The 24,890-nt window shown below is 42.2% G+C and overlaps 1 protein-coding gene across 1 annotated transcript in view; it reads left to right on the forward strand.

The window, feature by feature from the left end:
* The window catches only part of LOC144221996 (uncharacterized), a 77,823-nt gene that overhangs the window by 17,104 nt on the left and 35,829 nt on the right, over nucleotides 1-24,890 (forward strand). Inside the window, exon 4 of the mRNA XM_077752497.1 lies at nucleotides 6,457-6,518. Coding sequence (XP_077608623.1) covers nucleotides 6,457-6,518 — 62 coding nt within the window. The remainder of the gene's footprint in view (nucleotides 1-6,456; nucleotides 6,519-24,890) is intronic.

Here is a 24,890-nt window from a genome sequence, read left to right on the forward strand (position 1 = left end):
CCATGAAGAAGGTAATTAAAGGGAAAAAATGCCTGTTATATAGTAACAGGAGACCAGGAGAGGACAAGAGCAAGATAGAGAACCTCCATTTTCTTTTGTACATTTCTGATATAAATCAGACCCAATGACCAGGGCACATTCATTGCTCAGCTTCCTATCAGAGAATTAAGCTGAATGAATTTATAAATCACCTCGTTGGATAATTTACTTGCCCTAGACCAAATGTCCATGAAACTATACTTATTTATAACAAATTTATCTTTACCAAGTTCCATGGAGATGAGTTCTTTAGGATGGTCCTCAGTTGTCCTTAATGATGGCAGCAATTGTGATTTGCAAGCAACAAATAATTCGGCTGTTGATTATGCAACAGATACTGACTACTTCTGCTTCCAAACACTGTGCTAGATACTACTGTGGACCATCTAAACTGTAGAGAGCTATTTATTCAAGCAAATTCTGCTGTATGGCAAATGGTGAAGATTCTTGGGGAATCTTTTCTAACCCCTCGGCCTCCTTCAGTCTGTCCCAACACACCTCTTCCCTCAAAATACTTAAGAAACTCAAGTGGGAAAAGAGTAAGGACAGTGTTGGTGGGGGACGCAGGGAAGTTAGGGGCAGGGGAAGAGGTGGAGGGGAGGAGGGGGCCTGGAAGTAAAGGCAGACATTGTTGTGTGCGATCCAGGTGTCATTGTATGGGGAGTGGACTCTCTTAGCCTGGGAAGATAAATTCTAAAGGACCCAAAGTTTGCAGCCATTCAAACATACAGCTTCCTGAAGGTATCAGCAAGGTACCACTATATCTTGAAAACTAACCACGGGACCCTAAGAGAAAAGTCTATTGTGCTTAAGAACCAGAAAACCTAGGGGCGCCTGAGTGGCTCAGTTGGTTAAGCGTCCGACTTCGGCTCAGGTCATGATCTCACGGTTTGTGGGTTCGGGCCCCACGTCAGGCTCTGTGCTGACAGCTAGCTCAGAGCCTGTTTCAGATTCTGTGTCTCCCTCTCTCTCTGACCCTCCCCTTCTCATGCTGTCTCTCTCTCAGAAATAAATAAAAAAATTAAAAAAAAACAAAACAAAACCAGAAAACCTAGTGTCCTTGTCAAGAGCCTCACAGTGGAGTGGAGAGGGCAGAAGCCAGATCAGAGACAGAGAGAGTACAGGCCTCATCTCTCTTCTTCCCTTCCTCTCCCGAAATTCTCTCTTCCCTCCTCTCCCTTTCAGGACCTCCTGTGTCCGTGTGGGCCAGTTGAGCTAATTAACATCTGAATGTTCCCTCTTTTTCCTGCTCCAGTCAAATCTCTGGTTCTTTGAGTTTCTCTAGCCTGCAATGCAATTTATTCACATTAGCCACAAAAATTCAGAAAGTAAATAAATAAAAGGAATGAGGGAGTTCTATCCTTAAAAGATTTTTTTTTTTTTTTTTTTTAGTTAAGTAAGCTCCATGCCCAACGTGGGGCTTGAGCTCAGGACCCCGAGATCAAGAGCCATATGCTGTACTGGCTGAGCCAGCCTGGCGCCCCTTTCCTTGACAGAGTTCAAAATCTTTTGTAAAACTTCAGTAAGTGAAGCAGTTTGGTATTGCGCATGAGCATACTGCTCAAGAATATGTAGATCCATGAAACACCGCAGGGAGTACAGAAATACTGCAAAATTCATTTGAGAATTTAGTATGGTATAGGAGAAATGGGGACATTTCAAATCACTGTGGTAAGAAACAACTTAGTCAATAAATCATGTGGAGATAACTAGCTTTCTCACCTCAGGATGGAATTCCAGATGGAGTGGAAGGCATATGCAAGGGTGAGAATTACTAATTTACTTGTAATAGAAAAAGACAGGAAATAACCCAAAATCTACTGTAGGGTTAAATAGTTTCTAGTAACTCAGGAATATTGGGCTGTCTGAAAAGGAAAAGGGTGTGTTGCTCAAATAATTCCAAGATCTATTGCTGTAAGTGGAAAGGGGGGTGCAAAACCATATGTAACTGTGTATCTACACATATACACATATGCCTGTGTGTGCAAGGAAATATTCTAGAAGGATACTGAAGAAACTAAGAGATAATTCTACCCCACCAACCTCACCTGGAGGCTTTCTTTATGCATATCCATTTTTTTTTAAGTTTATTTATTTATTTTTCGAGAAAGAGAGCACAAGCAGGGGAGGGTTAGAGAGAGAGGGAGACAGGATCTGAAGCAGGTTCTGTACTGTTAGCACAGAGCCTTACAGAGGACTCACTAACTGTGAGATCATGACCTGAGCTGATACCAAGAGTCAGACACTTCACCAACTGAGCCACCCAGGCACCCCTGCATATCCATCTTTATGGCTTGAATTTTTAGATAATCTTTAAATTAATTAAATTTAATAAGTTAGTTACTTGTATTATTTTGTTTTAATTCAGTAAGCTTTATGCTCAACGTGGGGCTTGAACTCACAACCCTCAGATCAAGGTCATGTGTTCTACCAACTGAGAAAGCCAGGCACTCCCAAATTAATTAATTTTAAAAGCCTAGTTTTAAAAAGCTGTGAAAGAGGCTCAATTCTTTCTAGTGACTTCTGGAGCAGTTCCAAAGTAATGATTAAATTTGGGGGTGAAAGGGGGCTGCCTGGCTGGCTCAGTTGATAGAACATGCCACTCTTGATTTCAGAGTGGTGAGGTCAACTTCTTTGTTTGACATAGAGTTTACTTAAAAAAATAAAAAGGGGGCACCTGGGTGGCTCAGTTGGTTAAGCATCCAACTTCGGCTCAGGTCATGATCTCATGGTTTATGGGTTCGAGCCCCGCGTTGGGCTCTGTGCTGACAGCTAGCTCAGAGCTTGGAGCCTATTTCAGACTCTGTGTCTCCCTCTCTCTNACGAGCAAATATCCTTCCTGAGTACAACTTTTCTTTAACAGGAATAATAACCCCTGGCTGTTAGGTTTATTTTTGAAGGTCAAATGAATTAACACATATGTACAACTCTAGCATCATGCCCTACTCTTCATATGCCCGAATGAACATTCCCCCCATTTTAAATAACTCCTTATGTCAGGGACTCACCTTCCTCTCTCTACCCCATCTCAGAGATTTCCATCTGACGTGGCTGTGAACTTTAGCTTCTGAAATCAGAACACAAAATATTGGCATCTCTGGAGCTGGGGGGCCCAATCTTCCCGCACCTCTCACCTCTCTTGTCTTTACTTTCTTCCTGGTCCAGCCCAGATTTCCCGGATTTCCAAGCACTCTCCTGCTGATGTCCTCTGTCCTTTCTCCTTCTGTCACATTCCGCAGACCAAACCCTAACAGGGCCGCCTTCCCCAAGCCTCTGTCTCCAACCACAGGTGAACTCTCAGCACTGCCTGGCCACTCTCTGCCCCAGTGAGCTTGCTTTCCCACTCATCACAATTTTTATTTCAAACCTACCCTCTCCTAAAACTTCTGAGCCTTTTCATTGCCATCCGCAAATGTGCCCCTTCTCCAGTTTCACAGAGAGAACGGAAGCCTGCGTAAGGGAATGCCTTCAAATCCTGGCCGGCCCCATGCTTACATTACATTCTGCACACACTCTGCCCTCCTACTCTCAGGACAAAAGGGAACATCTGTCCTTTATTCCATCAGAAACTAATCCCAGACTCTGGATTCAATTTCTCCCCGCATTCCTCCCTTCTCAGAATCAATGACTTCTCCTTCGTTCCTTTCACTCAAAACATTCTCCTGTGTCCCTATCTCCAGCAACAACAAGGACAATAACATTATCAGCATTATTATCTATAACCTCCTCACCACCGCCAACTCTAAATCCTTCCTCTAAAGCACACACAAAACAGACTCCAAGCTCTCCCTAGAATATCTCCTTTCTCCGGCCATCACCACCCTCTCTCCCTTCCCTTTTATAACCAAATATTCCACAAGAATTTTGCACACTCACTGTCTCTACCTCCATGCCTCCCACCTCTCTCCCTCCCCTCTGGCTTCTGCTTCCTCCTTTCCACTCAGAAGTTCTTGACAAGGATGCAGGGTTGTTCTATTTTTGTTTTTGTTTTTTTTAATTAAAAAAATTTTTATTGTTTTTCAATGCTTATTTATTTTTGAAAGAGAAAGAGAGACAGAGCATGAGTAAGGGAGGGGCAGAGAGAGAGGGAGACACAGAATCTGGAGCAGGCTCCAGGCTCTGAGCTGTCAGCACAGAGCCTGATGTGGGGCTTGAACCCACAGATTGTGAGATTATGACCTGAGTAGAAGTTGGATACTTAATGGACCAAGCCACCCAGGCACCTTGGGTTGTTCTGGTTGTTAAAATGGACTCTTCTCTGGACGCCTGGGTAGTTCAGTCAGCTAAGTGTCTGACTCTTGATTTCGGCTCAGGTCATGATCTTACAGTTCTAGCCCCACATCAGGCTCTTCGCTGTCAATGCAGAGCCTACTTGAGATTCTCTGCCTCCCTCTCTCCCTGCCTTTCCTCTGCTTGTGCTCTCTCTCTCAAAAATAAATAAGCATTTAAAATAATAATAATAAGATGGACTTTTCTCTCAGTAGTGTTTGTGTCTGTATACATCGAACACTTCCATGTTCCTCCCTTGACTGCAGAAGCCATCTTCTCGTTTTCTCCATGTCACTCTACCAGCCTTCCCCTTTATCAGCCTCAGTTCCTGGGTCTTTCACTTGAATGTTGGTATCCATGGCACTCTGTCTTACCCCCCACCTCTGTTCCTTCTGTACACACTCATCAAGGACAATCTCATCGAGCACTATGGCTTCAAACGTTATTTGCTAATGATTCTCTCATCTCTGACTTCAGCCCAAATCTCTCTTGAATTTCAAGACCATCGGTACATCTGGCCATTCATTCATAAGCAGTTTTCTCATTGGGCAGTTACTATGTGCTTGGGAACAAAAAAAGTCAAACAAGGTTGACTCTACTGTTTCTTCTTTAAAGTATATGTTCAACAATTTAATAATATTTCCAATTAAGTCTCTCATTTTTCTTGTGGGATCTCTGTTTGGGCACCACCAATGTGCAAAATCATCTATTCAAATAGATCCAAGGTCTTGGTATAGGTGTGACTCTTCATCTACCTCCTTCCTAAGTTAATCAGTCACCAAGCTCTATTTCACCTCTTGAATCTTTCTTTCTTTTCTTTTTTTAAGGTTTTTGTTTTTAGTTTTGAGAGAGAGGGAGAGAGTAGGTGGGGAGGGGCAGAGAGAGAGGAGGACAGAGAATTAGACGTAGGCTTTGCACTGATAGCAGTGAGCCTGATGGGAGGCTCGAAACCATGAACCACCAGATCATGACCTGAGCTGAAGTCTGACACTCAAATGACCGAACCACCCAAGCACCCCATCTCTATATTAAATATCTCTTGAGTTGTGAAACTTTCCATTTCCTTATATTTCACTGTCACTTCCATAATATTGGTCACATCACCTCTGGCTATTCATTCTGCCTCTAGGTTTGTGCCCTTCCAGTCTATCGTCCCCTTGGCAGGCTGAATGATCTTTCTAAAATGCAAACTTGAGCATATCCTCTCTCGTGTTTTAACCTTCAGTGGCTCCCAGCTGCTCTCAGCATAAAAGTTACACTCTTAATCATAAAGTGACTTAGAAGCTGTCTCAAGATCTGGGAGCTACTTATCTTTCCAAACTCATATCTCTACTCCTGCAGCTCCTGAATGAATGTATCATGGCTTCTTTTATCTGTACTTAACACACCTATTCTTTCTACCTGTAACACTGCCGTAGCCTCCTCTTTGCTGCACTCCTGGTAACTTCCACTCAGCCTTCTGATCTTAGCATAGCCAATGTTTTCTGGGAAATCTTTCTGAATACTCTGAGTTCAGATAATTAAAAGAGACAGAATGGCATGATTAGGAACATGGATGTGGGGCCCCTAGCTGGCTTAGCTGGAAGAGAATGCAACTCTTAATCTAGGGGTTGTGAGTTTGAGCCCCATGTTGGGAATAGAGATTACTAAAATAAATAAATAAACTTAAAAAAAAAAAAGGAACATGGACTCTAATTATGATTGCCTGGGCTTGAGTCCTGGCTTTGTTGCTGCCTGTATGACCTTAATCAAGTGACTTAACCTCTCTGGCACCTCAGTTCCTCATTGGCAAAATGGGACAAATGTACTATCTTCTCATAGGGTTATTATGAGGAATAAGTGAATAATTTCTAAAGCACTTTAAATGTACCCATCAGAGTAAACGCTATGTGAATATTAGCTCTTATTTCCTATATGTCCCAAGCATGACAATTAAAACACGTTCTTGTTAATTGTTACTTTGCAAGTCTGCATTCCACACTACAAGCTGGGAACGCAGGTCCATCTTGTTGACTATTGTAATCTCTAGTGCTTAGCTTAGAGGATACCAACATTAACTGAGCAGGCTTCTAAGCATTGAACACATATATATGTATATAATACATATTTTCATCACAAGGTAGCCACTATTATTGTCTCATTTTATAGGTGAGGAAACTATGACACAGAAAGTGAAGCAGTTTGCTCATCATGGTAACAGACTTAATAAGGTCAGGATTTTACCCTATTCTGTCTACTTCCCCAACCCATGTTCTTAACCACTATGCTCTACTGTGTAGATGGTACCACACACAAATCAATATTATTGACTGACTGGCTGGCTGAATTTCTGTAAGAATTTTCTTAACCAAGCTTCTTGCATCTNNCCAGGAATCTAGAATAAGAATAAAAACTAGTCAGCACTGTATCCTCCATTTCATGGCTCCCATTTCCCAAATAATTCTCTATTGAGTTGGTTGGGTCGGTGTAGCCAGACACCTAGTGAAGAGTCAACAATGGAGAAATCTCTTGAATCAAGAGAAAATGGTTTTGTTGGAGATTAAGTTGTAAACATTAAATACAAATCTTTCTTTTCTATTCTAGTCTCTTGCTCTATGAAGAGCAATCATAATTTCTAAGTCTTAGTGATATAGTAGAGTTTCCATTTAGATTCAACCACATTTACATTTGTTTTGAATTGATAATCAAAATCAAAAAACAGTAAAATAAAATTATATGCTGATTATTTAACTTTTTTTTTGCAAATTTCAAACTTGGAGAAAATTTTCAAGAAATGTACAAAGAATTCCCATACCCCCTTAACCAATAGGATTCACCAATTTATATAAAAAAATCATTAATAACCTAAAGTATTTTTCCACACATTTTTGTTACAAATGGTGCTTGCTAGCTAGCATATGATATACAGCAATATTTAATTACTTACAGAGTACATATTTAATCCATTACCTTTTTAAATGTCAGTTTTTCATGATCATAAGAACCTTTATTTCCATATATTCTTTCACACGAAAAATTCCGAAAAATGTTTCCCCCAGGATGTCCTCTTTTGAATTTTATAAGAAATATTTAAAAAGGGTGTGTGTGTTTGTCTTAGTGGTTCAGTGGGTTACACATCTGACTGTTGATCTCTCCGTTCATGAGTTCAAGCCCCGTGTTGAACTATGCACTGAGGGGATGGGGTTTGCTTGGGATTCTGTCTCTCTGTCTCTCAAAATAAATAAAGAAGCCTAGAAAAAAGGTAAAACAAAAAGAAATATTAAAATGAGCAGCATCATTTCCTGGACTTTCAGCTCAGTGTGATTTCCTGAAAGCATTATGTAGTTCTAGCACTGGCTTTTCTATGAAAATTAAAGTATTGATTCAACTACTCCTTTGTAGTAGTTCATTAGTCATTCCCTTACCATTCTTACTCTATTGGTATAATGGAAAGTGAATGACTTTTGAAGTCAGACAAACTTGCAGTTGAATTACGACTGTTGCTTACTAGTGACATAAAGACTTGGAGTCCTTATGTGGTAAAGTAGCTGATCAAATGTTTCCTACAAGGATTAAACAAGATCATCTAGGCAAAGTGCCTGGTACATCATAGTTTAGCAGGATTCTCTCACAAAGACAGCACACTGAGGCTCTTCTTTCCAGGAAGCAGCTTTATTTGTGCCAGCACGGGCTCAGTGGGGTGTAGCCAAAATTTTATGCAATTTCTACTTCTTTGTCTCCCGCATGTAGTGACACATATAGTCCGATTGGACATAGTCCAAGTTACAGAGTCATGTCAGAGTTGTGGATATGTATATAGGAGTTGCACTTGTCTTCTTTTGTTCTGTGAAGGCCTCCACCACATTCCTTAGGGAGGGGCTCTACCACATTCCCCCCTTTGATGCTTGGACCCCCTATTTTGGGTCAAAGAGCATCATCTTGGTTCAGAGATTTATATTTCCATAACATCATCACATGTGTGGCTGTTTTTCTTTCAACCCTTGTCTCAGTGAAGCTGGAGACAGACTGTATGACAAGGGGAACTAGGCAAGGTACGATTAAGCAAGCTCCCAAAATTAAGAGATAATATCTATAAGGGTTTTGAATCCTCTGAGAGTTGAAAACCATCCTCCAAATAACTCCCTGGGGTTCCAACCTTTCCAGGTCTGGACTGGAACATGCACAGCCTTTCTCATTCGATCTGTGAGCTCCTCTAAGACTTTTCCTTCATCATCTATCTCTAAGCAGCAGCTGCTCAGGTTAAACTTTCCACAGACTTCTCCCTCAGAAGCAAACAAGTACTCTAAGGCCAAGCGATTTTGATAGATGGCATGCACATTTTGGTCTGCTGCTTGGCTGGAAAGTTAAGAGCTCTGGTAGTTCCATTGGTTATAATCTCTACAACCACTTGCAGCCCGATTATGTGGTTTAGCACGCAAATGGGAGTGCAGTAGCCCCAGGACCCATCCTCTGCCCAGGTGGCAGGGCCATAATATTAAATTATGCGCTTGGGAGGCCATTCATCATCTTTCCAGTTGCCAATTTGTAGGACATGTCATTTCCTTTGAGTCTCCCTGTCCCCATACACTTGGACTCCCAAATGTTCCCCTCTGGCAAGTGGGAGCAGGAAGAAAGGTGGACGAATAGTTCCCAGCACACATGACCCTGACCAGCCTGAGGGAGGTACTGGATAGGTTGTCCTTCCCCAGATCCAGTATAATGCACCTGGGGCCCACCATTGGATAGAAGCATCCACATTGTCCCAGGCCTCTTGGAGATGAGAAAAATTAAATGAGGGGTGGGGATCTGGTTCAAGGTGATCTGGGGAACCCACATTGGGTTTCCTGGGTGGTTGAGTTATAAAATCTTTGGCCTAGGCACGTTAAGCTTTCAACAGGGATGGTGAACTTTCTTCCCCATTGGGCAAGGCAGTTTTTCCCAATAATTGGGATTTTGAGGAGCCAAACCCTGGTAGTGGGACTGGGGTTTTCTATTCCATTATAAGGTTCGTGGCGATCTAATTCTCTAGCCTCCCATGGCCATGGATCCCCCCATGTTGGTTCCCCTACATACACAACAAGAAGAGACCTTTAGAGTCTGGGCTATAGTCTCTGTTAGGGCTAGAAACAGAGTTTTCATTGTGACAAGACAGGAGGAGGGCCCTTCTCCATTTCTTCATAAAAAGAATGAAAGACCTGTTGGGTCGTGGCCTCCTGTGTAACAGTAACTCTCTTAAACTACAACATAGTTCCTGGGTCTATGCCCTGCCCATAGGTAAGCATACCAATCTGGTGGTACATTTTCCATTTTGAGTCTCCTGGGTCAAAGATGGTAAAATTAACGGGGTTACAGGTTCCCTATTGGCAGTTTGACTCAACCACACCCTTTTGGAGGAGTGCTGTTTTGTCTTTAGTCTACCAGGTGGCCCATGTGACACAGTTCCAATAAAGACAGAAGAATTCAGGTGCCCGGGGCTAGGAACCACACATACCAGACCCCTCACACATGTATTTATTATTGAGTCGGTACTGTTTCCCACGTCAGACCTCCACATGGCAAACCGTATGGCAATCTGTCCCTTGTGGTTCTACATACATCAAAGAATATAGATACTAGCCAGTTTGGATTGGTAATTTGAATTTCGTTAATTAGTCAAGCCACACCAGTGGTGCCTGTCTTGAGGTGACTCTGGACCTCTAGCCATTCCTCCGTTGAGTGTCGTGGGTGAAAACAAGTGTATTGACTCTCCCAGTGGCAGATAGAATAGGTGGTCTTATTGTGTCTGTAGGTCACCTGACATGAGACATGGATATGATGGTATAGTAAGTTCCCAGCGACTCCCTAGCCTGACCTGGTTATGCAAATACATAGATCACATGATGAGGAATCTAGGTCTACTGAAGGGGTCCAGGTTAGGAGCAACCAATACCAACAAAGCATCCTATCCACAAAAGGAAGGTCAGTGCTAACAGAAACCTCTCACGACACTCTCCGCTGGCCGGGGTGGCCTCTGCCAATCCTTAAGGTGAAAAGTGGAGCAAGAATCATAATAGTGAGAAACAAGAGGTGACAGTGCATCACAGTAAGGAAACAGATATAGAAAATAAGGACAGTCTACTTGTTCCACCGGATCGTCAATTCCTCAAGCTTCTGCCGTGTGTAGGTCAGTCAGCTTCCAGAGTGACTAAAGCAGGGCTTCAGTCTCCCAGGGCCTCTGGAGTTGCAGACCACTTCTTTTGTATGGTCAGCTTGCAAGGTGTTGATGGATTAGGAACGGACTCCCAGCTTCGAGATGCCAGCTTCACTCTACTGTGATGAATCCAGGGACCCACCTTGGCTACCTTTACTGCAGTAGGGTGAACAAAATGACAGTGAATGGGCCCCCCCAGAGGGTTTTAGGAGTTAGACATTCTATTCCTTCACCCATACAGCATCTCCTGGTTTAAAGGGGTGAACGTCTGTGGTCAGACTCACAGGTAATTGCTTCCTAACCCAGTGGTGTAAGAGGGTTAGGGTAGAGCCAAGAACCTGTATCTGTTGCATTAGGGTTAGATTGCCTATCTTATTTAGATCCCCTCTTATGCCCTTGATAATGGAGGGAGGGCACCCATAAAGGATTTCAAAAGGGGAGAACCCCATCTGCTTCTTCAGCCTCCCACCTGCAGCTGCAGTCTGCCTCCCTGAAGGTCCTTATCTCTCCCTGCCTAATGTTAACCCTTTCCCTATTTGTTCCTCCCCCTGAAATAGGGTCTCTAACTGGCATTAGGGAACAGGGACCATGATGACCATTCTGGCTTCTTCAAGCTGATCAAGGACGGTGTGGGAGTACAGTTTACCCAAGGGTCAGCCCAGTGGTCCACGGTATGGTTCTATGGGGAGGCTAGCAGACATGAGGCAGCACAAACATTGGCAGACACAAGGAGAAAAACACAAAGATTATACTGACCAACAAGATGGCATCTTAAGATAATGTCCCCAGGTCCCAAATCTGTCAAACAATCCAAGAGAGACCCTGACTTTGTCCAATTATGCAAATGGAATAGATGTCATCTATCAGTTCTAAGACTGTGAGAATTATCGGTTATATTGAAACAACACCTCAGGGACTCTCTCATAGCCCAGGTGATAGAGGAGGAGTAAGTAATCAATGATGACTCTATTCTCCAAGACTCTGGCCCTAACTTTATTTAACTTTTTTAATTTAAAGTATCTAATGCTTGTGAAGTGTTTAGAGTTTTGCTGAGTATAAGCAGACAGTTTGCTTTATTATGAGGTGTAAAACTTTATACAGAGCTGGGAGTCCTACCAGAGAAAGGGTTCAAGGTAGCTGTTTACCATTATTAATTTGCAAAGTTTTTTTTTTTTAATATTTTTATTTATTTCTAGGAGAGAGAGAGAGAGAGAGAGAGAGAGACAGCGTGAGCAGGGGAGGGTCAGAGAGAGAGGGAGTCACAGACTGAAACAGGCTCCAGGCTCTGAGCTGGCAGTCAGCACAGAGCCCGACGCGGGGCTTGAACCCACGAACCGTGAGATCATGACCTAAGTGAAAGTCGGACGCTTAACCGACTAAGCCACCCAGGCGCCCCTAATTTGCAAAGTTTTAGGTAAGCCGAACCTGGGCATTATTTTATAAAGTAGAGCTTTTATTACTTCTTGTGCCTTCTCCATTTTTTTAATTTTTGGGTTTTTTTGTTTGTTTTTGTTTTTTAGGAGAAGGCCTCTATCCAATTAATAAAAGTGTCAACCCATACCAACAGATGTTGGGATTCCTTTGACCTTGGCATATGAGTGAAACCTAATTGTCGGTCTTCCCTGGATAGCCTCCAGGTCCTTGATGGTCTTGGAGAGCAAGTTTGTGGCTGAGAGGATTGTTTCTAAGACATTCTTCACAGGCTGATACTACTTGCTGAACTGTCCTTGACAAATTTTTCACAGTAAACATCCTGTGGGCCATTTGATAAGTTTAATCCCTCCCTAAATGAAAGACCTGATGCAGTGGTTTCACGATCTTTTAGCTCTGTGAGCTAGGTAATAGTAATTGCCCCTACTCTGCTTGTAACCATTCCAAGGGCTGGAGGCAGTGTTGGTGAGTCAGACCCCAGTTTATTTCCTTGGAGAGAGAGTAGGTGGGATTGAGCTTCTTTTAATAATTGATATAGCAGCAAACTATTTTCCTGAACCCTGGTATCTACAGGGTACAATATCCACTAATTCCTCAAAACTAAGACAATTGTTTATCTGTCCTGGAGTTAGTAGCACTATAGTCTCTAATTTAGTTATAATGTCCCATTCCAGCAAGGGAGTAAGGCTCTCTGGTATTATCAAGAAAGAATGAGAAAAAATTAGTTTTCCCCATATGCATCCCAGAGGCTGAGAGAAAAATTTAGTCAGAAGCTTTCCGGAGACACCTCTAATCGTCATGCTGCGTTTGGATAGTTGACCCGGAGTGGAAAGGAGGAGGGAAAAGATGACTCCGGGATCAAGAAGGAAATGAACCGGACTTTTAGTTACCTGACTTTCCCAGAGTTACCAGAGGCGCTGGGCTTCCAATAGACAGTTGGTTCCAGAGCCACCCCGGAAGAGCCCCAGGCCCCATCAGTCCCTTTCAGGGACACTGGTTATCTGAACCCTCACAGGTAGAGGTTCCCCAGGGCATTCAGACTCCCAGTCTTCATATAAGGGGCGTGGCTTGTGGGGCCTTGACTTCTATTGTCCTTCCTAAGGGCAGTCTCCTTCCAGCGCTCTGACTGCCCAGTAGATGGTATTTGGTGCCACGACCTCTGGAAGTCTGGTCTGACAGTGTGTAAGGGCAGGACTAAGGCCTCAGATTTTTCTTAAGCCTCCTTTCCTGTGTTTTGTTTTTTAAACTCAGTCATAATATACCTGATTGGCAGCTCATAAGAGCCCCTCCAGAGTCCCTTCCAGGCCAACAGCCAATCTTTGCATTTCCTCTGAATATCTAGGACTGATTGAGTGACAAATTTGTCCTTTAAAATCATCTCAGCCTCAGGGATGTCAGGGGAGATAGCCGTATATTTGATAAGAGTCCCCTCAACCTCTCCAGGAAGACCACTGGGCTCTCATTCTGTGTTTGTAAGATAGTGGCTAATTTAGCATAATTTAAGGGTTTAACCTTAGACCTCCTTAATTTCTCTAAGACACAAGCTTGAGAGTGGTGGCAATACCATTTTTTAATGGGATCTTGGGATGGAATTACCTGGGCCCCAGTAGGAAATTGGAAGTTCCCTAGAAGATCTCCAGCCCCAAGATAATTAATGAGTTTTTTCCCCCCAAGAGTTTAGGGATCAAAATTATCGCAAATTTTCAGAATGCATCCCAAGGGAGTATTGGGCTTGGTTGGGGAATTGCCCATCTATAGGAACAAGAAGGAAGAGGCGTCCCTTATGTTAATTTTCCACAGCTGGTCAGAAGAAGCCTCATCTCCTGGCCCTGCACTTTGGCTGGCTGTTCGACTGACAGGCAAAAGCTTTGTCAGTCTTGCAAGGTGCTGGGAGCAGTCACTCTTATCCAGGCTTGACCCTACTTCCAAGAGTTGACCTTGTCTTCCCCAATTTCTCCTATCCCTTCATTTTCCACAGAGGGACTTTAGGGGTATTGATTATGACCATGCAAGACTTTCCTGGTTGTAGAAGGATGCACAAATTTTATTTTGGCCCAACACTAATCCTCTTTACAAACTTTTTTTTTTACATTTTTACTTACTTTTGAGAGATGGAAAGAGACAGCGCGAGCATGGGAGAGGCAGAGAGAGAGGGAGAGTCACAGAATCTGAAGCAGGCTCCAGGCTTCAAACTGTCCCCACAGAGCCCTATGCAGGGCTCAACCTCACAGACTGTGAGATCGTGACCTGAGCCAGAGCCAGACGTTTAACTGACTGAGCCAACCAGGCGCCCCTTACAAACATATTTTAAAAGGCTGGTGAAAACCATTTCTAGGAAGGATAAAATCAGCTGTCAAGGGGGCTAAAAGGGCCAAAGTTGAGGTCTGTTCCCTTGCCTTTTTCAACAGTGCCCAGATAAATATGTCCCGGCCGTGCAGATGTCCCCGTTAGAGTATGTAGGTTGTTACAAGTTGGTATACGCTGGGTGAAGTGTAGCAAAATGGCTCTATGAATTCCAGTAAAAGCCCTTTATATATCATGGTCGTCTATCCCTTAGATGCCAGGCATCCATTCCTTTGCTAAACAGAAACAACACAAATATGAAGCATTTGGAGTCTGGCAGCAAGGACTTCGTCACCATCTCCCCAGCCTTTGGATCAAAGGAAGGGCAATTCCAACCAAGGCTTGAGTAAAACAACTCAGAGGGCATGCTGTCCCGCTGCCCTGCCCTTGTGGTTAAAATCTTATTTTTTTCCCCATCTTTTTGGGCAGACAAAAGGGAGGAAAACCCTTTTTTTAACCTCTTTTTTTTTTTTTTTATCAAAAGCACACCAACAATCCAAGAAAACTTTGCCTTTTTAACAGAATAAAAGCAAAATTTTAATCTTATGCCAGTGTACTTTTAAAATCCATTTATTTTAACCTTAGTCTGTCCTGACCACATATAAAATTTCTTTCCAGGGGCGCCTGGGTGGCTTAGTCGTTTGAGCGTCCGACTTTCGCTTAGGTCATGATCTCGCGTTCGTGGGTTCGAGCCCCGCGTCGGGCTCTGTGCTGACTGCCAGCTCAGAGCCTGGAGCCTGTTTCAGTCTGTGACTCCCTCTCTCTCTGACCCTCCCCTGCTCACGCTGTCTCTCTCTCTCTCTCTCTCTCCTAGAAATAAATAAAAATATTAAAAAAAAAATTTCTTTCCAAAGATTTCTCTTCACAAACCCACAACTTTCCTTTGCTTTTAGATTTTGAACTAAGCCCTTTGTCTCTAACCAGTCTTTAGGACAAAATTACTTTCTTTTACCTTCGACAAAAATGATTCCCAATGCTTATATCTTTCTGACATATCTCCTCCTTTTCTACATGCAGAGTTACTTTCCTTATTTTTATCAGTGTAAATTACATTCAGCAGGATTTTAACTCTTATAGTCTCCGGTGAAAACTAAGTAGTAACCAACTGTGAACTATCTGTTACATCAGATTTGTTTTTTTAAGATGGCAAACTTATGAATCCATTAAGCATAAAGCATGTTTTATTTTAAAAGATCTAAATATCTTTAGTTGTTATTGTTGTTTCAGCATCCTGGGTTAGGTTTTGGAACGTGTCTATATATGAACAGGGTTCTCTGAAAATGTGTCCAGGTCCTTTTCATTTGCTTAGAATCTTGCAAGGAAAATGGAACCTTTATGGGACCAAATCCACTGTGAGGCGTTTCAGTCAATAGATACTTTGAACGTGCCTTGATTTTACGGAAAGAATTTTTTATCCCTGGCAATCCTGGATAAGGAGGGCACGGGGGTCCAACAGGTGGCTTTTCCTGAGGGAGGCCTCAGGGTATGAGTCTGTAAGTACTTGCCTTTCTTGGCCCCTTTAGGGCAAAGAAGACCTGCACATAAGGAACTTCTGACCATGTACCCTGTCTTCTACAATACAGATCTAACTCTAAGATAGTACTGTACTGAATAGTTACCTCAGGAGGCCAGGACTCGCCATCATCCAGGAGATATTTCAGGTGCCTCTTAACATTGGTGAGTTCAGTATCAAGCCCTCACCTAGATGAGACTCCTGAGGAAGCCTAACGCTGCCTTAAGCCGTATGAGGTCACCACAGACTCAACACTCGCTTCGGCCGTTGGTCAGGTCAGAACCTTTCCACTGTCCTCTCATTCACACAGTCACACAGTGACTCCAACCCACCGCCCAGTGCCCACTGTCTTGCAGCTGCAGTTTCGTTCCTCATTCCTTATGGAACTACTTGGGCATCTCTGGGAGGTGATCAGGCTCCCCTTCTGCCTCTTAGGGGCAGGTCTACCAAAACAAACCTGGGTTCTTACCAGTCTGACAGGCAGAACTCCCTGAGCTGGTTCCTGGACCTCACTGGGTTCCATTGTGTATCTGGGGTCCTTGCCCCAGCACAGCGGAGGGGCTAGTCTCCTACTGATCAAGTGGTCCACTGGCAACAGGCAAGGCCATTCCTCCCAGCCCTCCAAGGCTCACACCCCGATGACATAGGAGGTGGAAACATACCGTCTTGGAATCTTTGCTGTGAGCCTCCAAGAAATGTAGCAGGATTCTCACACAGAGAGGCAGGACACCGAGACTTCTTTCCAGGAAGCAGCTTTATTTGTGCCGGCACGGACTCAGCAGGTTAAGACCTCAAAAAGGATGAGCCCCAAGTGCAGTGGGATGTAGCCTTTTTTGCAATTCCCACTTCTTTGTCTCCCATGTATCATGACATATATAGTTGATTGGACACAGTCCAAGTTAGAGTCGTGTCAGAGTTATGCATACGTGTATAGGAGTTGATTAGGTATGTTGCACATTGCCTCCCTTTATTCTGAGAAGGCCTCCACCACATTCCTTAGTGAAGGGCTCTCCCACACTAGGTTTTTGATAAACAGTGCTTACATGATCTGTAGTTTGTTATGAAACTGTGAAGGCTAGGAAAATTGGAGGGAACATAACATTGGAGCACCTTCAGACTACACTGAGACATAAGTCAGTTTACCACATGGCTGCTCTAGACCGCACATTGTCTGTTGGTGTTACACTACCTGGAAGGCCTGTCCTCCTTGTCTTTCTAGCAAAGTGTTCTAATCCATCCATATTCAGCTTTCTTGATCACCTTTCTCCTGTGGGAGAGCTAGAAAACCTTTCTATATTTTATACCTCTACATACCAATTGTCATCAACTGTCTCACTACTATCTATCCATCTATCAGATTTAGGGTCTATATTATATCCATTGCCTATACTTATATCTCAGTTTCTTTTGTTGACATATCTAACTTCCTATGGTAGATATGAGCTCATTGGCCTTTAAGGATTTGGGGTCTGGGGGCTCCTGTGTGCCTCAGTCGGTTAAGCATCTGACTTCAGCTCAGGTTATGACCTTACGGTTCGTGAGTTTGAGCCCCGCGTCGGGCTCTGTGCTGACAGTTAGCTCAGAGCCTGGAGCCTGCTTCAGATTCTGTGTTTCCCTCTCTCTCTGACCCTCCCCTGTTCACGCTCTCTCTGTCTCTCTCTCAAAAATAAATGAAACATTAGGGGCGCCTGGGTGGCTTAGTCGGTTAAGCGTCCGACTTTCGCTTAGGTCATGATCTCGCGGTTCGTGGGTTCGAGCCCCGCGTCGGGCTCTGTGCTGACTGCCAGCTCGGAGCCTGGAACCTGTTTCAGTCTGTGACTCCCTCTCTCTCTGACCCTCCCCTGCTCATGCTGTCTCTCTCTCTCCTAGAAATAAATAAAACATTAAAAAAAAAATTATAAAAAAATAAATGAAACATTAAAAAAATAAAGGATTTTGGGTTTGGGTCATCATGAATCCTCAGCATGTAACATAATAAATGCTCATTAAATGTTTGTGGAATGAATAAAAGAGCAGCAAATGAATATATGAATAATTAATCAATGTTCTGGGAAGGAAGGGAATGATCTGCCCTCACTGAAGATCATCAAGATAAGGTACAACGTTTCTCAGTCACGAAGTCACTGTACACACTGATGTGTCACAGTAAATTATAAGGTAGTTCACAAATATTTGTTTTTTTTTCCCCAGTAGTATATTCAAGGTTGCAATGTTGCAAATATAGCCAAGTTGGTTTGTCTGAAAAGAAATCTCAGAGCAGATATGAGATTATCCACATAGTATCACTTTTACTTGCTTTCCAATGTGCTTTCTTGACTGGAAGGAAAAAGGGTAAATTAGAAGTGGCCAATCAAGATGGGTGCCTTGCCCTGCGGCTGCCCACACATGTGCTCTGAGAGTGGACAACATCCGTTAGGAGTCACAGAGGAAAAGAAGAGAAAATTTCCATGTTAGGAAATCATGATGAAGGAGCCTGTGGGACAATGATCCCAGAGGCTCCTCCCCTGACTATGAATGAAGCAGAGGCAGCCATGTCGGGAGGCGTGAGGAGGGTGGTAATTTTGCAAGATTCTCCTCCTGGGCATGCAGAGTGGATGCAGCATTCATGTTTTCTTTTCTCTGAAAATGCAAAGCGCTGGGCTGACCAGTAGCCCTATTTTTTTCTGGATGTGAAGTGAGATTTTCTAAAAGAAAGAGCCAGACTCTCTGGGAGAACATTGTTACGAAGCTCACACGTTTAGGAAGATTTCTATCCAGTGATTAGAAGCGTTGATGATGGAAACTTCTGTGACCTGGAAAATTCATTGGTTTTACTTCTTTATAGCTCGAGTACAAAGACCCATTGTCTACCGATTCCTCTTAAAGTTCAATTATTAGAAAATTGATCACATGTCGAAAAGTGACAGATTCATTGCCCCAGAAATCCAAATGTGTAAGGGGCTAGCATCTGCAGGCCAACTGGTGCTTGCATGTTTGACTCAGGAAGAACTGACCGGGGTCACACACATGTATTATTTTGGCTGTTCCGTAACTATTAGGTTTAGTGACTCTTCTTGTTTGGTCGGGGGGGATAGTGTGATTCAAAAGTGGTAGCCAGTAATGATAATGTTTGTTTTATTTATTTGTATCTACTTTAATTTTAAGGGAATATCCTGAAGAATCTATGTGCAATTTCTCCCCAAGATATTTTTTAAGATTTTTAAAAGGTTTATTTATTTATTTATTTATTTATTTATTTATTTATTTATTATCTCTACACTGAATGCAGGGCTTGAACATATGACCCAGAGATCAAGAGTCATATGCTCTTTTAACTGAGCCAGCCAGGCACCCCAGCTCCAAGATGTCTTTAGATATTGTTAAGAAAGCAATTTGTATCATAATTTTAAGTATGCAAAATAGACTCTGTGTGATAATAGTAACAGCTAATACATTGAGCGCCATTCTCACAAGTGCCCTGGTCTCTGTGATATGATCACTCTTCTCACTGAGCACTTAATTTGTGCTATATGCTCTTCTCAACTTTATACGGAGTCACGTATAGTCACGGTCCCATATATCATAAGACCATCCTTTCAAAGTTTGAAGACAATTAAGCATTTGGCATCAGCTAAGTGATATTGTGCATGAGGTTAATAGACTCTCTTAGCATTTTCATTAGTCAGGAGTGTAATGGTGCTGGGAAAAATCTAATAATAAAGGTAGGCGATGGTAATTGGCTGTTATGGATTAATCAAAGAGTATATAAAGCAGAGCATATAAATTTTGGATCTAATCATCACTGTTTGGAAGTGCTCTGTGTCCTTTCAGGGAAGATAAATGAGCATTGAGAGAAAACTGACATTTCTTTCTCATTAAATGACACCTCTTTTCATTAAAGATGAGTTTATCACTGGTAATTACCTTCTTTCTTTTAAGTAGGCTTGTAGAAATTAACATGGCTAGAGAAAAAAAAATACTGAAAAATTTACCATAATCAAATAGTAATTGTTGGTCCTTTCACATTTGCTCTCCTGTATAACAAAGGTTAAATTTTAGGTCCCTGACAACTGTGACTATAGTAAAAAAACATTGAATTATACACTTTAAAATGGGTGAATTGCATGGTACATGAATTATATCACAATAAAGGTATTTAAAAAATATAGGTCCATGTTACATTGAAGTTTATAATCTCAAAAAACCCCCCAAAATGTATTGATGCACACATTGTATATGCAAAACGTATATATAATTACATCAATTTCCATTTCATGCAATTTGTAAATTACTACATGTTATTGTACCATAATTTTACTTGAGAAAGTATTACATAATATGGACAAGAAATATATAAGAGATAAAAATAATATGGGCATTGTATGCTTTATAAAAAGACTAAATTATGCTTAAGTAGGATTGATTTTAACATGAATTGACTGATGGTTTTGATAAACATCACAAATGCACCAAATATAAAAAGTGGAATCTGGTCTAGTCACACCCAGACCTATCAAAGCAGATCTCTGCAGGTGGGATTGGAGCATCAGTAGCTTTTAAAATTTCCTGGGTGATTTCAACGTGCCACCAAGGTCGAGGGACACTTGGTTAGCTGAAAACGGATGGGTGACAATCACCTTCTTTCACTTGGATATGCTAGAAATGGGCCTCTATCTATGGTAAGAACTGCTTTGCTTATATGTAAATATATGCAGGGATACTTTAGGTACTAATTTTGGATGAGCTCAGGATGTACTGAGAACCAAAAATAAGAAGAAATCACAGCTAGAAAGGGCAGGAAGCATACATTAGTAATAATAATAAGGAAGAGCTAAGGAGGTAAATGAGAACCTAGAGAGGGGCCCTTCCGCTGTTCTTACAATTTAACACTAGAAATGACATTAAGAATCTAATTCAATATCCGCATTTCTCCCCTGAAGATAAAGGAATAGAAGGTAAGTGTGTCCAAGGACGTACAATTAGTTTACAACAAAACCTTGAGTAGAAGCCAGGAATGTCAGTGCCTGTGCATTCTAGTCCTAATACTGGGTGGGAGGTGCTCCTCTTTCCAAATCATCTTATACTTCCAGAAAAACTGCAATAATATGTGGGTGATTCCCATCAGCCGCCCACATAGCTTTCCCTAATGTGAACCTCTAAGTAGCCCTGGTACAACGATCAAAGCCAGGATATCAACATTGGTACAATGCTATATTCTTTTACAAATGAAGAAACTGAAGCCGAGAGAGGTTAAGCGACTTGCCCAAGGGCACACAGCCAGTAAGTGGAGGAAACCTACTTTAAGGATCAAGTACCCAGTTTTCCTTTGTTTCATCTAAAATCCACTTTACATTACAATGTGTTCCTAGAGTGAAGGCTGGGTGCGAGCATCTTATTGTCCTGCAGACCTCAGGGATGCAAGACACCTCCAGGGCATGTGAGAGCCCCGCCTCTTAGGAGGGCCCTCAGCACGTTGTTTAATGCTCTGCTGTTGTTGAGGTCATGAAATTCTTAATAAGTCTATCTTGGAACTTGTGTTTTGAATGTAAAGGGGGATGGTGCATGGGAGATAAATCCATGGGCTGCAGGGCTGAACTCACGCCCCAGAGGGTTGGCACTGAGGCATCTGAGCAATTAGCCTGAAGCCCAGTGCGCAGCCACAGGCCTGGGGCCAGTCCTGGGTGGAGGGTCAAGGCCCTGAGCTCTGATTTGCGGTGGCTGGTGGCTGAGGTTGAGGCACCTGCAAAGGCGAGAGGAAGGAGGGGGTCCGATCCTCTGATCCCCGGAGCACAAACCTGAAGCACCTCTTTGGCCTGCAAACTTTGTCAGTAAACTATTACAAACAAAGGTGTGCACATGGACATTGCAATAAAGGATATCCATAGTCACTAGAACCTTCAATGAATTTATTACTGAAAACTACCTGCAACATTGCAAAGACAATATCCACACTTAGAAATTAAATTTAAAGATTGTCACATTCAATGCAAAAGAGCACTATTTTCATATGATGCTTCAGATGAACCAATTATTAACGAAGACAACTTTTTAAAAATAGGTATTTTGAGAGAGGGAGGGAGAGACAGAGAGCGAGCAAGGGAGGGGCAGAGAAAGTGGGAGACACAGAATCTGAAGCAGGCTCTGAGCTGTCAGCACAGAACCCCACTGGCTTTCTCAAACTCATCAATGGTGAGATCATGACCTGAGCCGAAGTCTGATGCTTAGACTGAGCCACCCAGGTGTCCCAGGAGGAGAACTTTAAAAATAAGTTTTCTCCTGTAAATGAAGACTCAGAGATAGAATGAATAAACATACCTTTTGAATTACATACAAATCATGAAACTTCTTTGTTTCTTGTTCAACTTCAGCCAGTTACAGGAAATGTCAGAGGAAGCATTAAAACGCCGTCGCATACACTTGCACTTAAAAGCTAGACTTCACCATCTCACTTGTATGAAGACCTACACCTTTTTTAAAAATTAAAGTTTAATTTATTTTTTAAATTTACATCCGAGTTAGTGCAACAATAATTTCAGGAGTAAGACCTAAATCTTTTTAGAAAAATAATTTGATGAAGGTAATCAGCAATGAATGTACTAAAATTTATATTTTTAAATGATTTACCACAATTGATCCAAATATTGCCACAGCCTATAAAATAGTCTTCAAAACTCCAGTAACACATCAACAGAAAAGTCATTATCAAAAATTATTTGAGATTTTGCATTTGCCAAGTGACATTCAATTATATCAATTGAAAATGTAGTTTAAGGAGCACCTGGGTGGCTCAGTTGGTGGGTTAAGCGCCTGGACTCTTGATTTTGTCTCAGGTCATGATCTCACAGTTTGTGAAATCAAGCCCTTCATAGGGCTCTGTGCTGACAGCATGGAGCCTGCTTAGGATTCTCTCTGCCCCTCCCCTGCTCACATATACTCTCAATTGTGCACGCATGCTCTCTCTCTCTCTCAAAAATAAATAAATAAAACATTTTAAAAAAGGAAATTAAGTTTAAAAAGTATAATTTTTTTTTCGATGCTTTAATGGGAGGTGGATCTGTCTCATAATGTGGAGGCTTATGTACCTAGGGAGGAGGTTCAGATACTAAGTAGCCAAAAAAAAAATGATGGCTATCTACTACAGTAGGGAGATACCCAAAGCCTGAAGTAGAAATTGCTGTTACACAGCACATCATGGATTAGAAACACACTAAGCTAAAAACGAACGCTTTTAGGGGCACCTGGGTGGCTCAGTTAATTAAGCATCTGACTTTGGCTCAGTCCATGATCTCATGGTTCATGAGTGCAAGCCCTTCACTGGGCTCTGTGCTGACCACTCAGAGCCTGGAGCCTGCTTCAGATTCCGTGGCTCCCTTCCTCTCTGCCCCTCCCCTGCTAGTGGTCTGTCTCTGTCTCTGTCTCTCAAAAACAAACATTAAAAAAAGTTTTTTTAAAGCATAAAATCCTGAAACAGGTTTAAAAAAATAAAAAATAAATAAAAACAAATGCCTTTAATAGTAATGTTATTATTTACTTGAATTCTGAATAAAGGTGTCACTTGACTAAGCAGCTTTGTAACGTGGGCTGGCTAATGAGCACATGGCTATGAGTGAATGACAGTGTTACTGAATAGAGACCCAGTTAGAAGTTTTGAAGCTCGGAAAGTAGTGTGTCCAATGCCTGAATGATAATTATGGGATTGGGTGTAAGGAGAGAAACTGGCCAAATATTGTGTTTTTTCAGCACGAGGAACCTGATCTCAAATACAGTACAATTCTGTATTCAGGGAGTGGTGGACATTTATGTGTATTTAATAGAGATGAACAAAGAGAGCCTAAAAAGATGCTACAGAAGATGAGCGTAGGAAAGAGATTCACCAAAGATTCTTCATTTAAATTAACTTTTGGTTGTCATGACTTGCTCCCAATATCAGTTAACCTACAGGTTTTGACCCTCTAACAAATAACCATGGAAGAACAAACCAGGAAATCCAAGTAAATACAGAAGAGAGACATTTGCCCTAGGGTCCCTGTCCCTTTGGTGCCCCCATAATAAGCTAGCCTTTGTTTTTTTTGTGATTTGTCACTATTTTATCAAGGTGTTACGATATTTAATATCCAAAGAAGTAAATAGTCAGACTTGGTAGTTGTAGTGGAGTTAATGGTACCCCCCCTCCCCCCCAGATATGTCCCTGTCCTAACTTCTGGAAACTGAAATTGTGACCCTATTTAGAAAAAGAGTCTTTGCAGATATAGTGAAGTTAAGGATCCTGAGATGAGTTCACCCTGCATTATCTAGATGGGCCCTAAATCCAGTGAAGAGTGTCTTGTGAGAGACAGAAGACGACACAGAAGCCCACGTGACGACAAGGCAGAGATTGGAGTCATGCAGCCACAAGCCAGGAATGCCTGGAGCCACCAGAAGCTGGAAGAGGCAGGAAGGATCCCCCCTAAACCTTGATTTTAGACTCCCAGCCCCCAGAACTGTGAGAGAAGATATTTCTGTTGTTTTAGGCCACCCAGTTTGTGGGACTTTGTTACAGTGCCTGGAAAACTAACACAGTCGTCTGCAGAGGGTAGTGAACCTGAATGAACTTCAGTGTTCATAAGTTCTTCCACAAAGATTTATTAATCATGTGATTTATGAAACTGACATTTCAACTGCATCATCCATAGCTATCCTGTGGCTCCTTGATCTTGCCACCAACATTATCTAATACGATAAGCACCTCTCTCTCTTTCCATTTTTGAATTTTTTCCTGAACTGCTCGCTGGTCTACGGCATGCACCAATACCCAAGGTGGCTTATTAGTAAGGCAACTACCTAATTGAGTATTCCAACATCTGAGAACATAAATCTAATGCAGGATGATTTTTACTCAACTGAACCTCAGGAAGGTCATTATCACAGGGATTTGGGGGTGAAGTACTCTACATTGTTTCCTCAAGGTATTGCTTGTCCGTATTAACAGAGTACTGCTCTGGCTTTGAAACACCTTATTAAGAGAAGAAAATACTCTTTGTCCTAAAGTTGCAAGCCACATTTTTCTTGGTATTCTCCTTTTGACTTAAAAAATATATACAGTTTAATACTTAAGCAATCAAATTCTCTATTCTTTTTTTTTTTTTTTTTTTAAAGAAACTTTGGGGG

The sequence above is a fragment of the Crocuta crocuta genome, unplaced genomic scaffold, assembly GCF_008692635.1.
Source record: "Crocuta crocuta isolate KB4526 unplaced genomic scaffold, BGI_CrCroc_1.0 scaffold141, whole genome shotgun sequence".
NCBI lineage: Eukaryota > Metazoa > Chordata > Mammalia > Carnivora > Hyaenidae > Crocuta > Crocuta crocuta.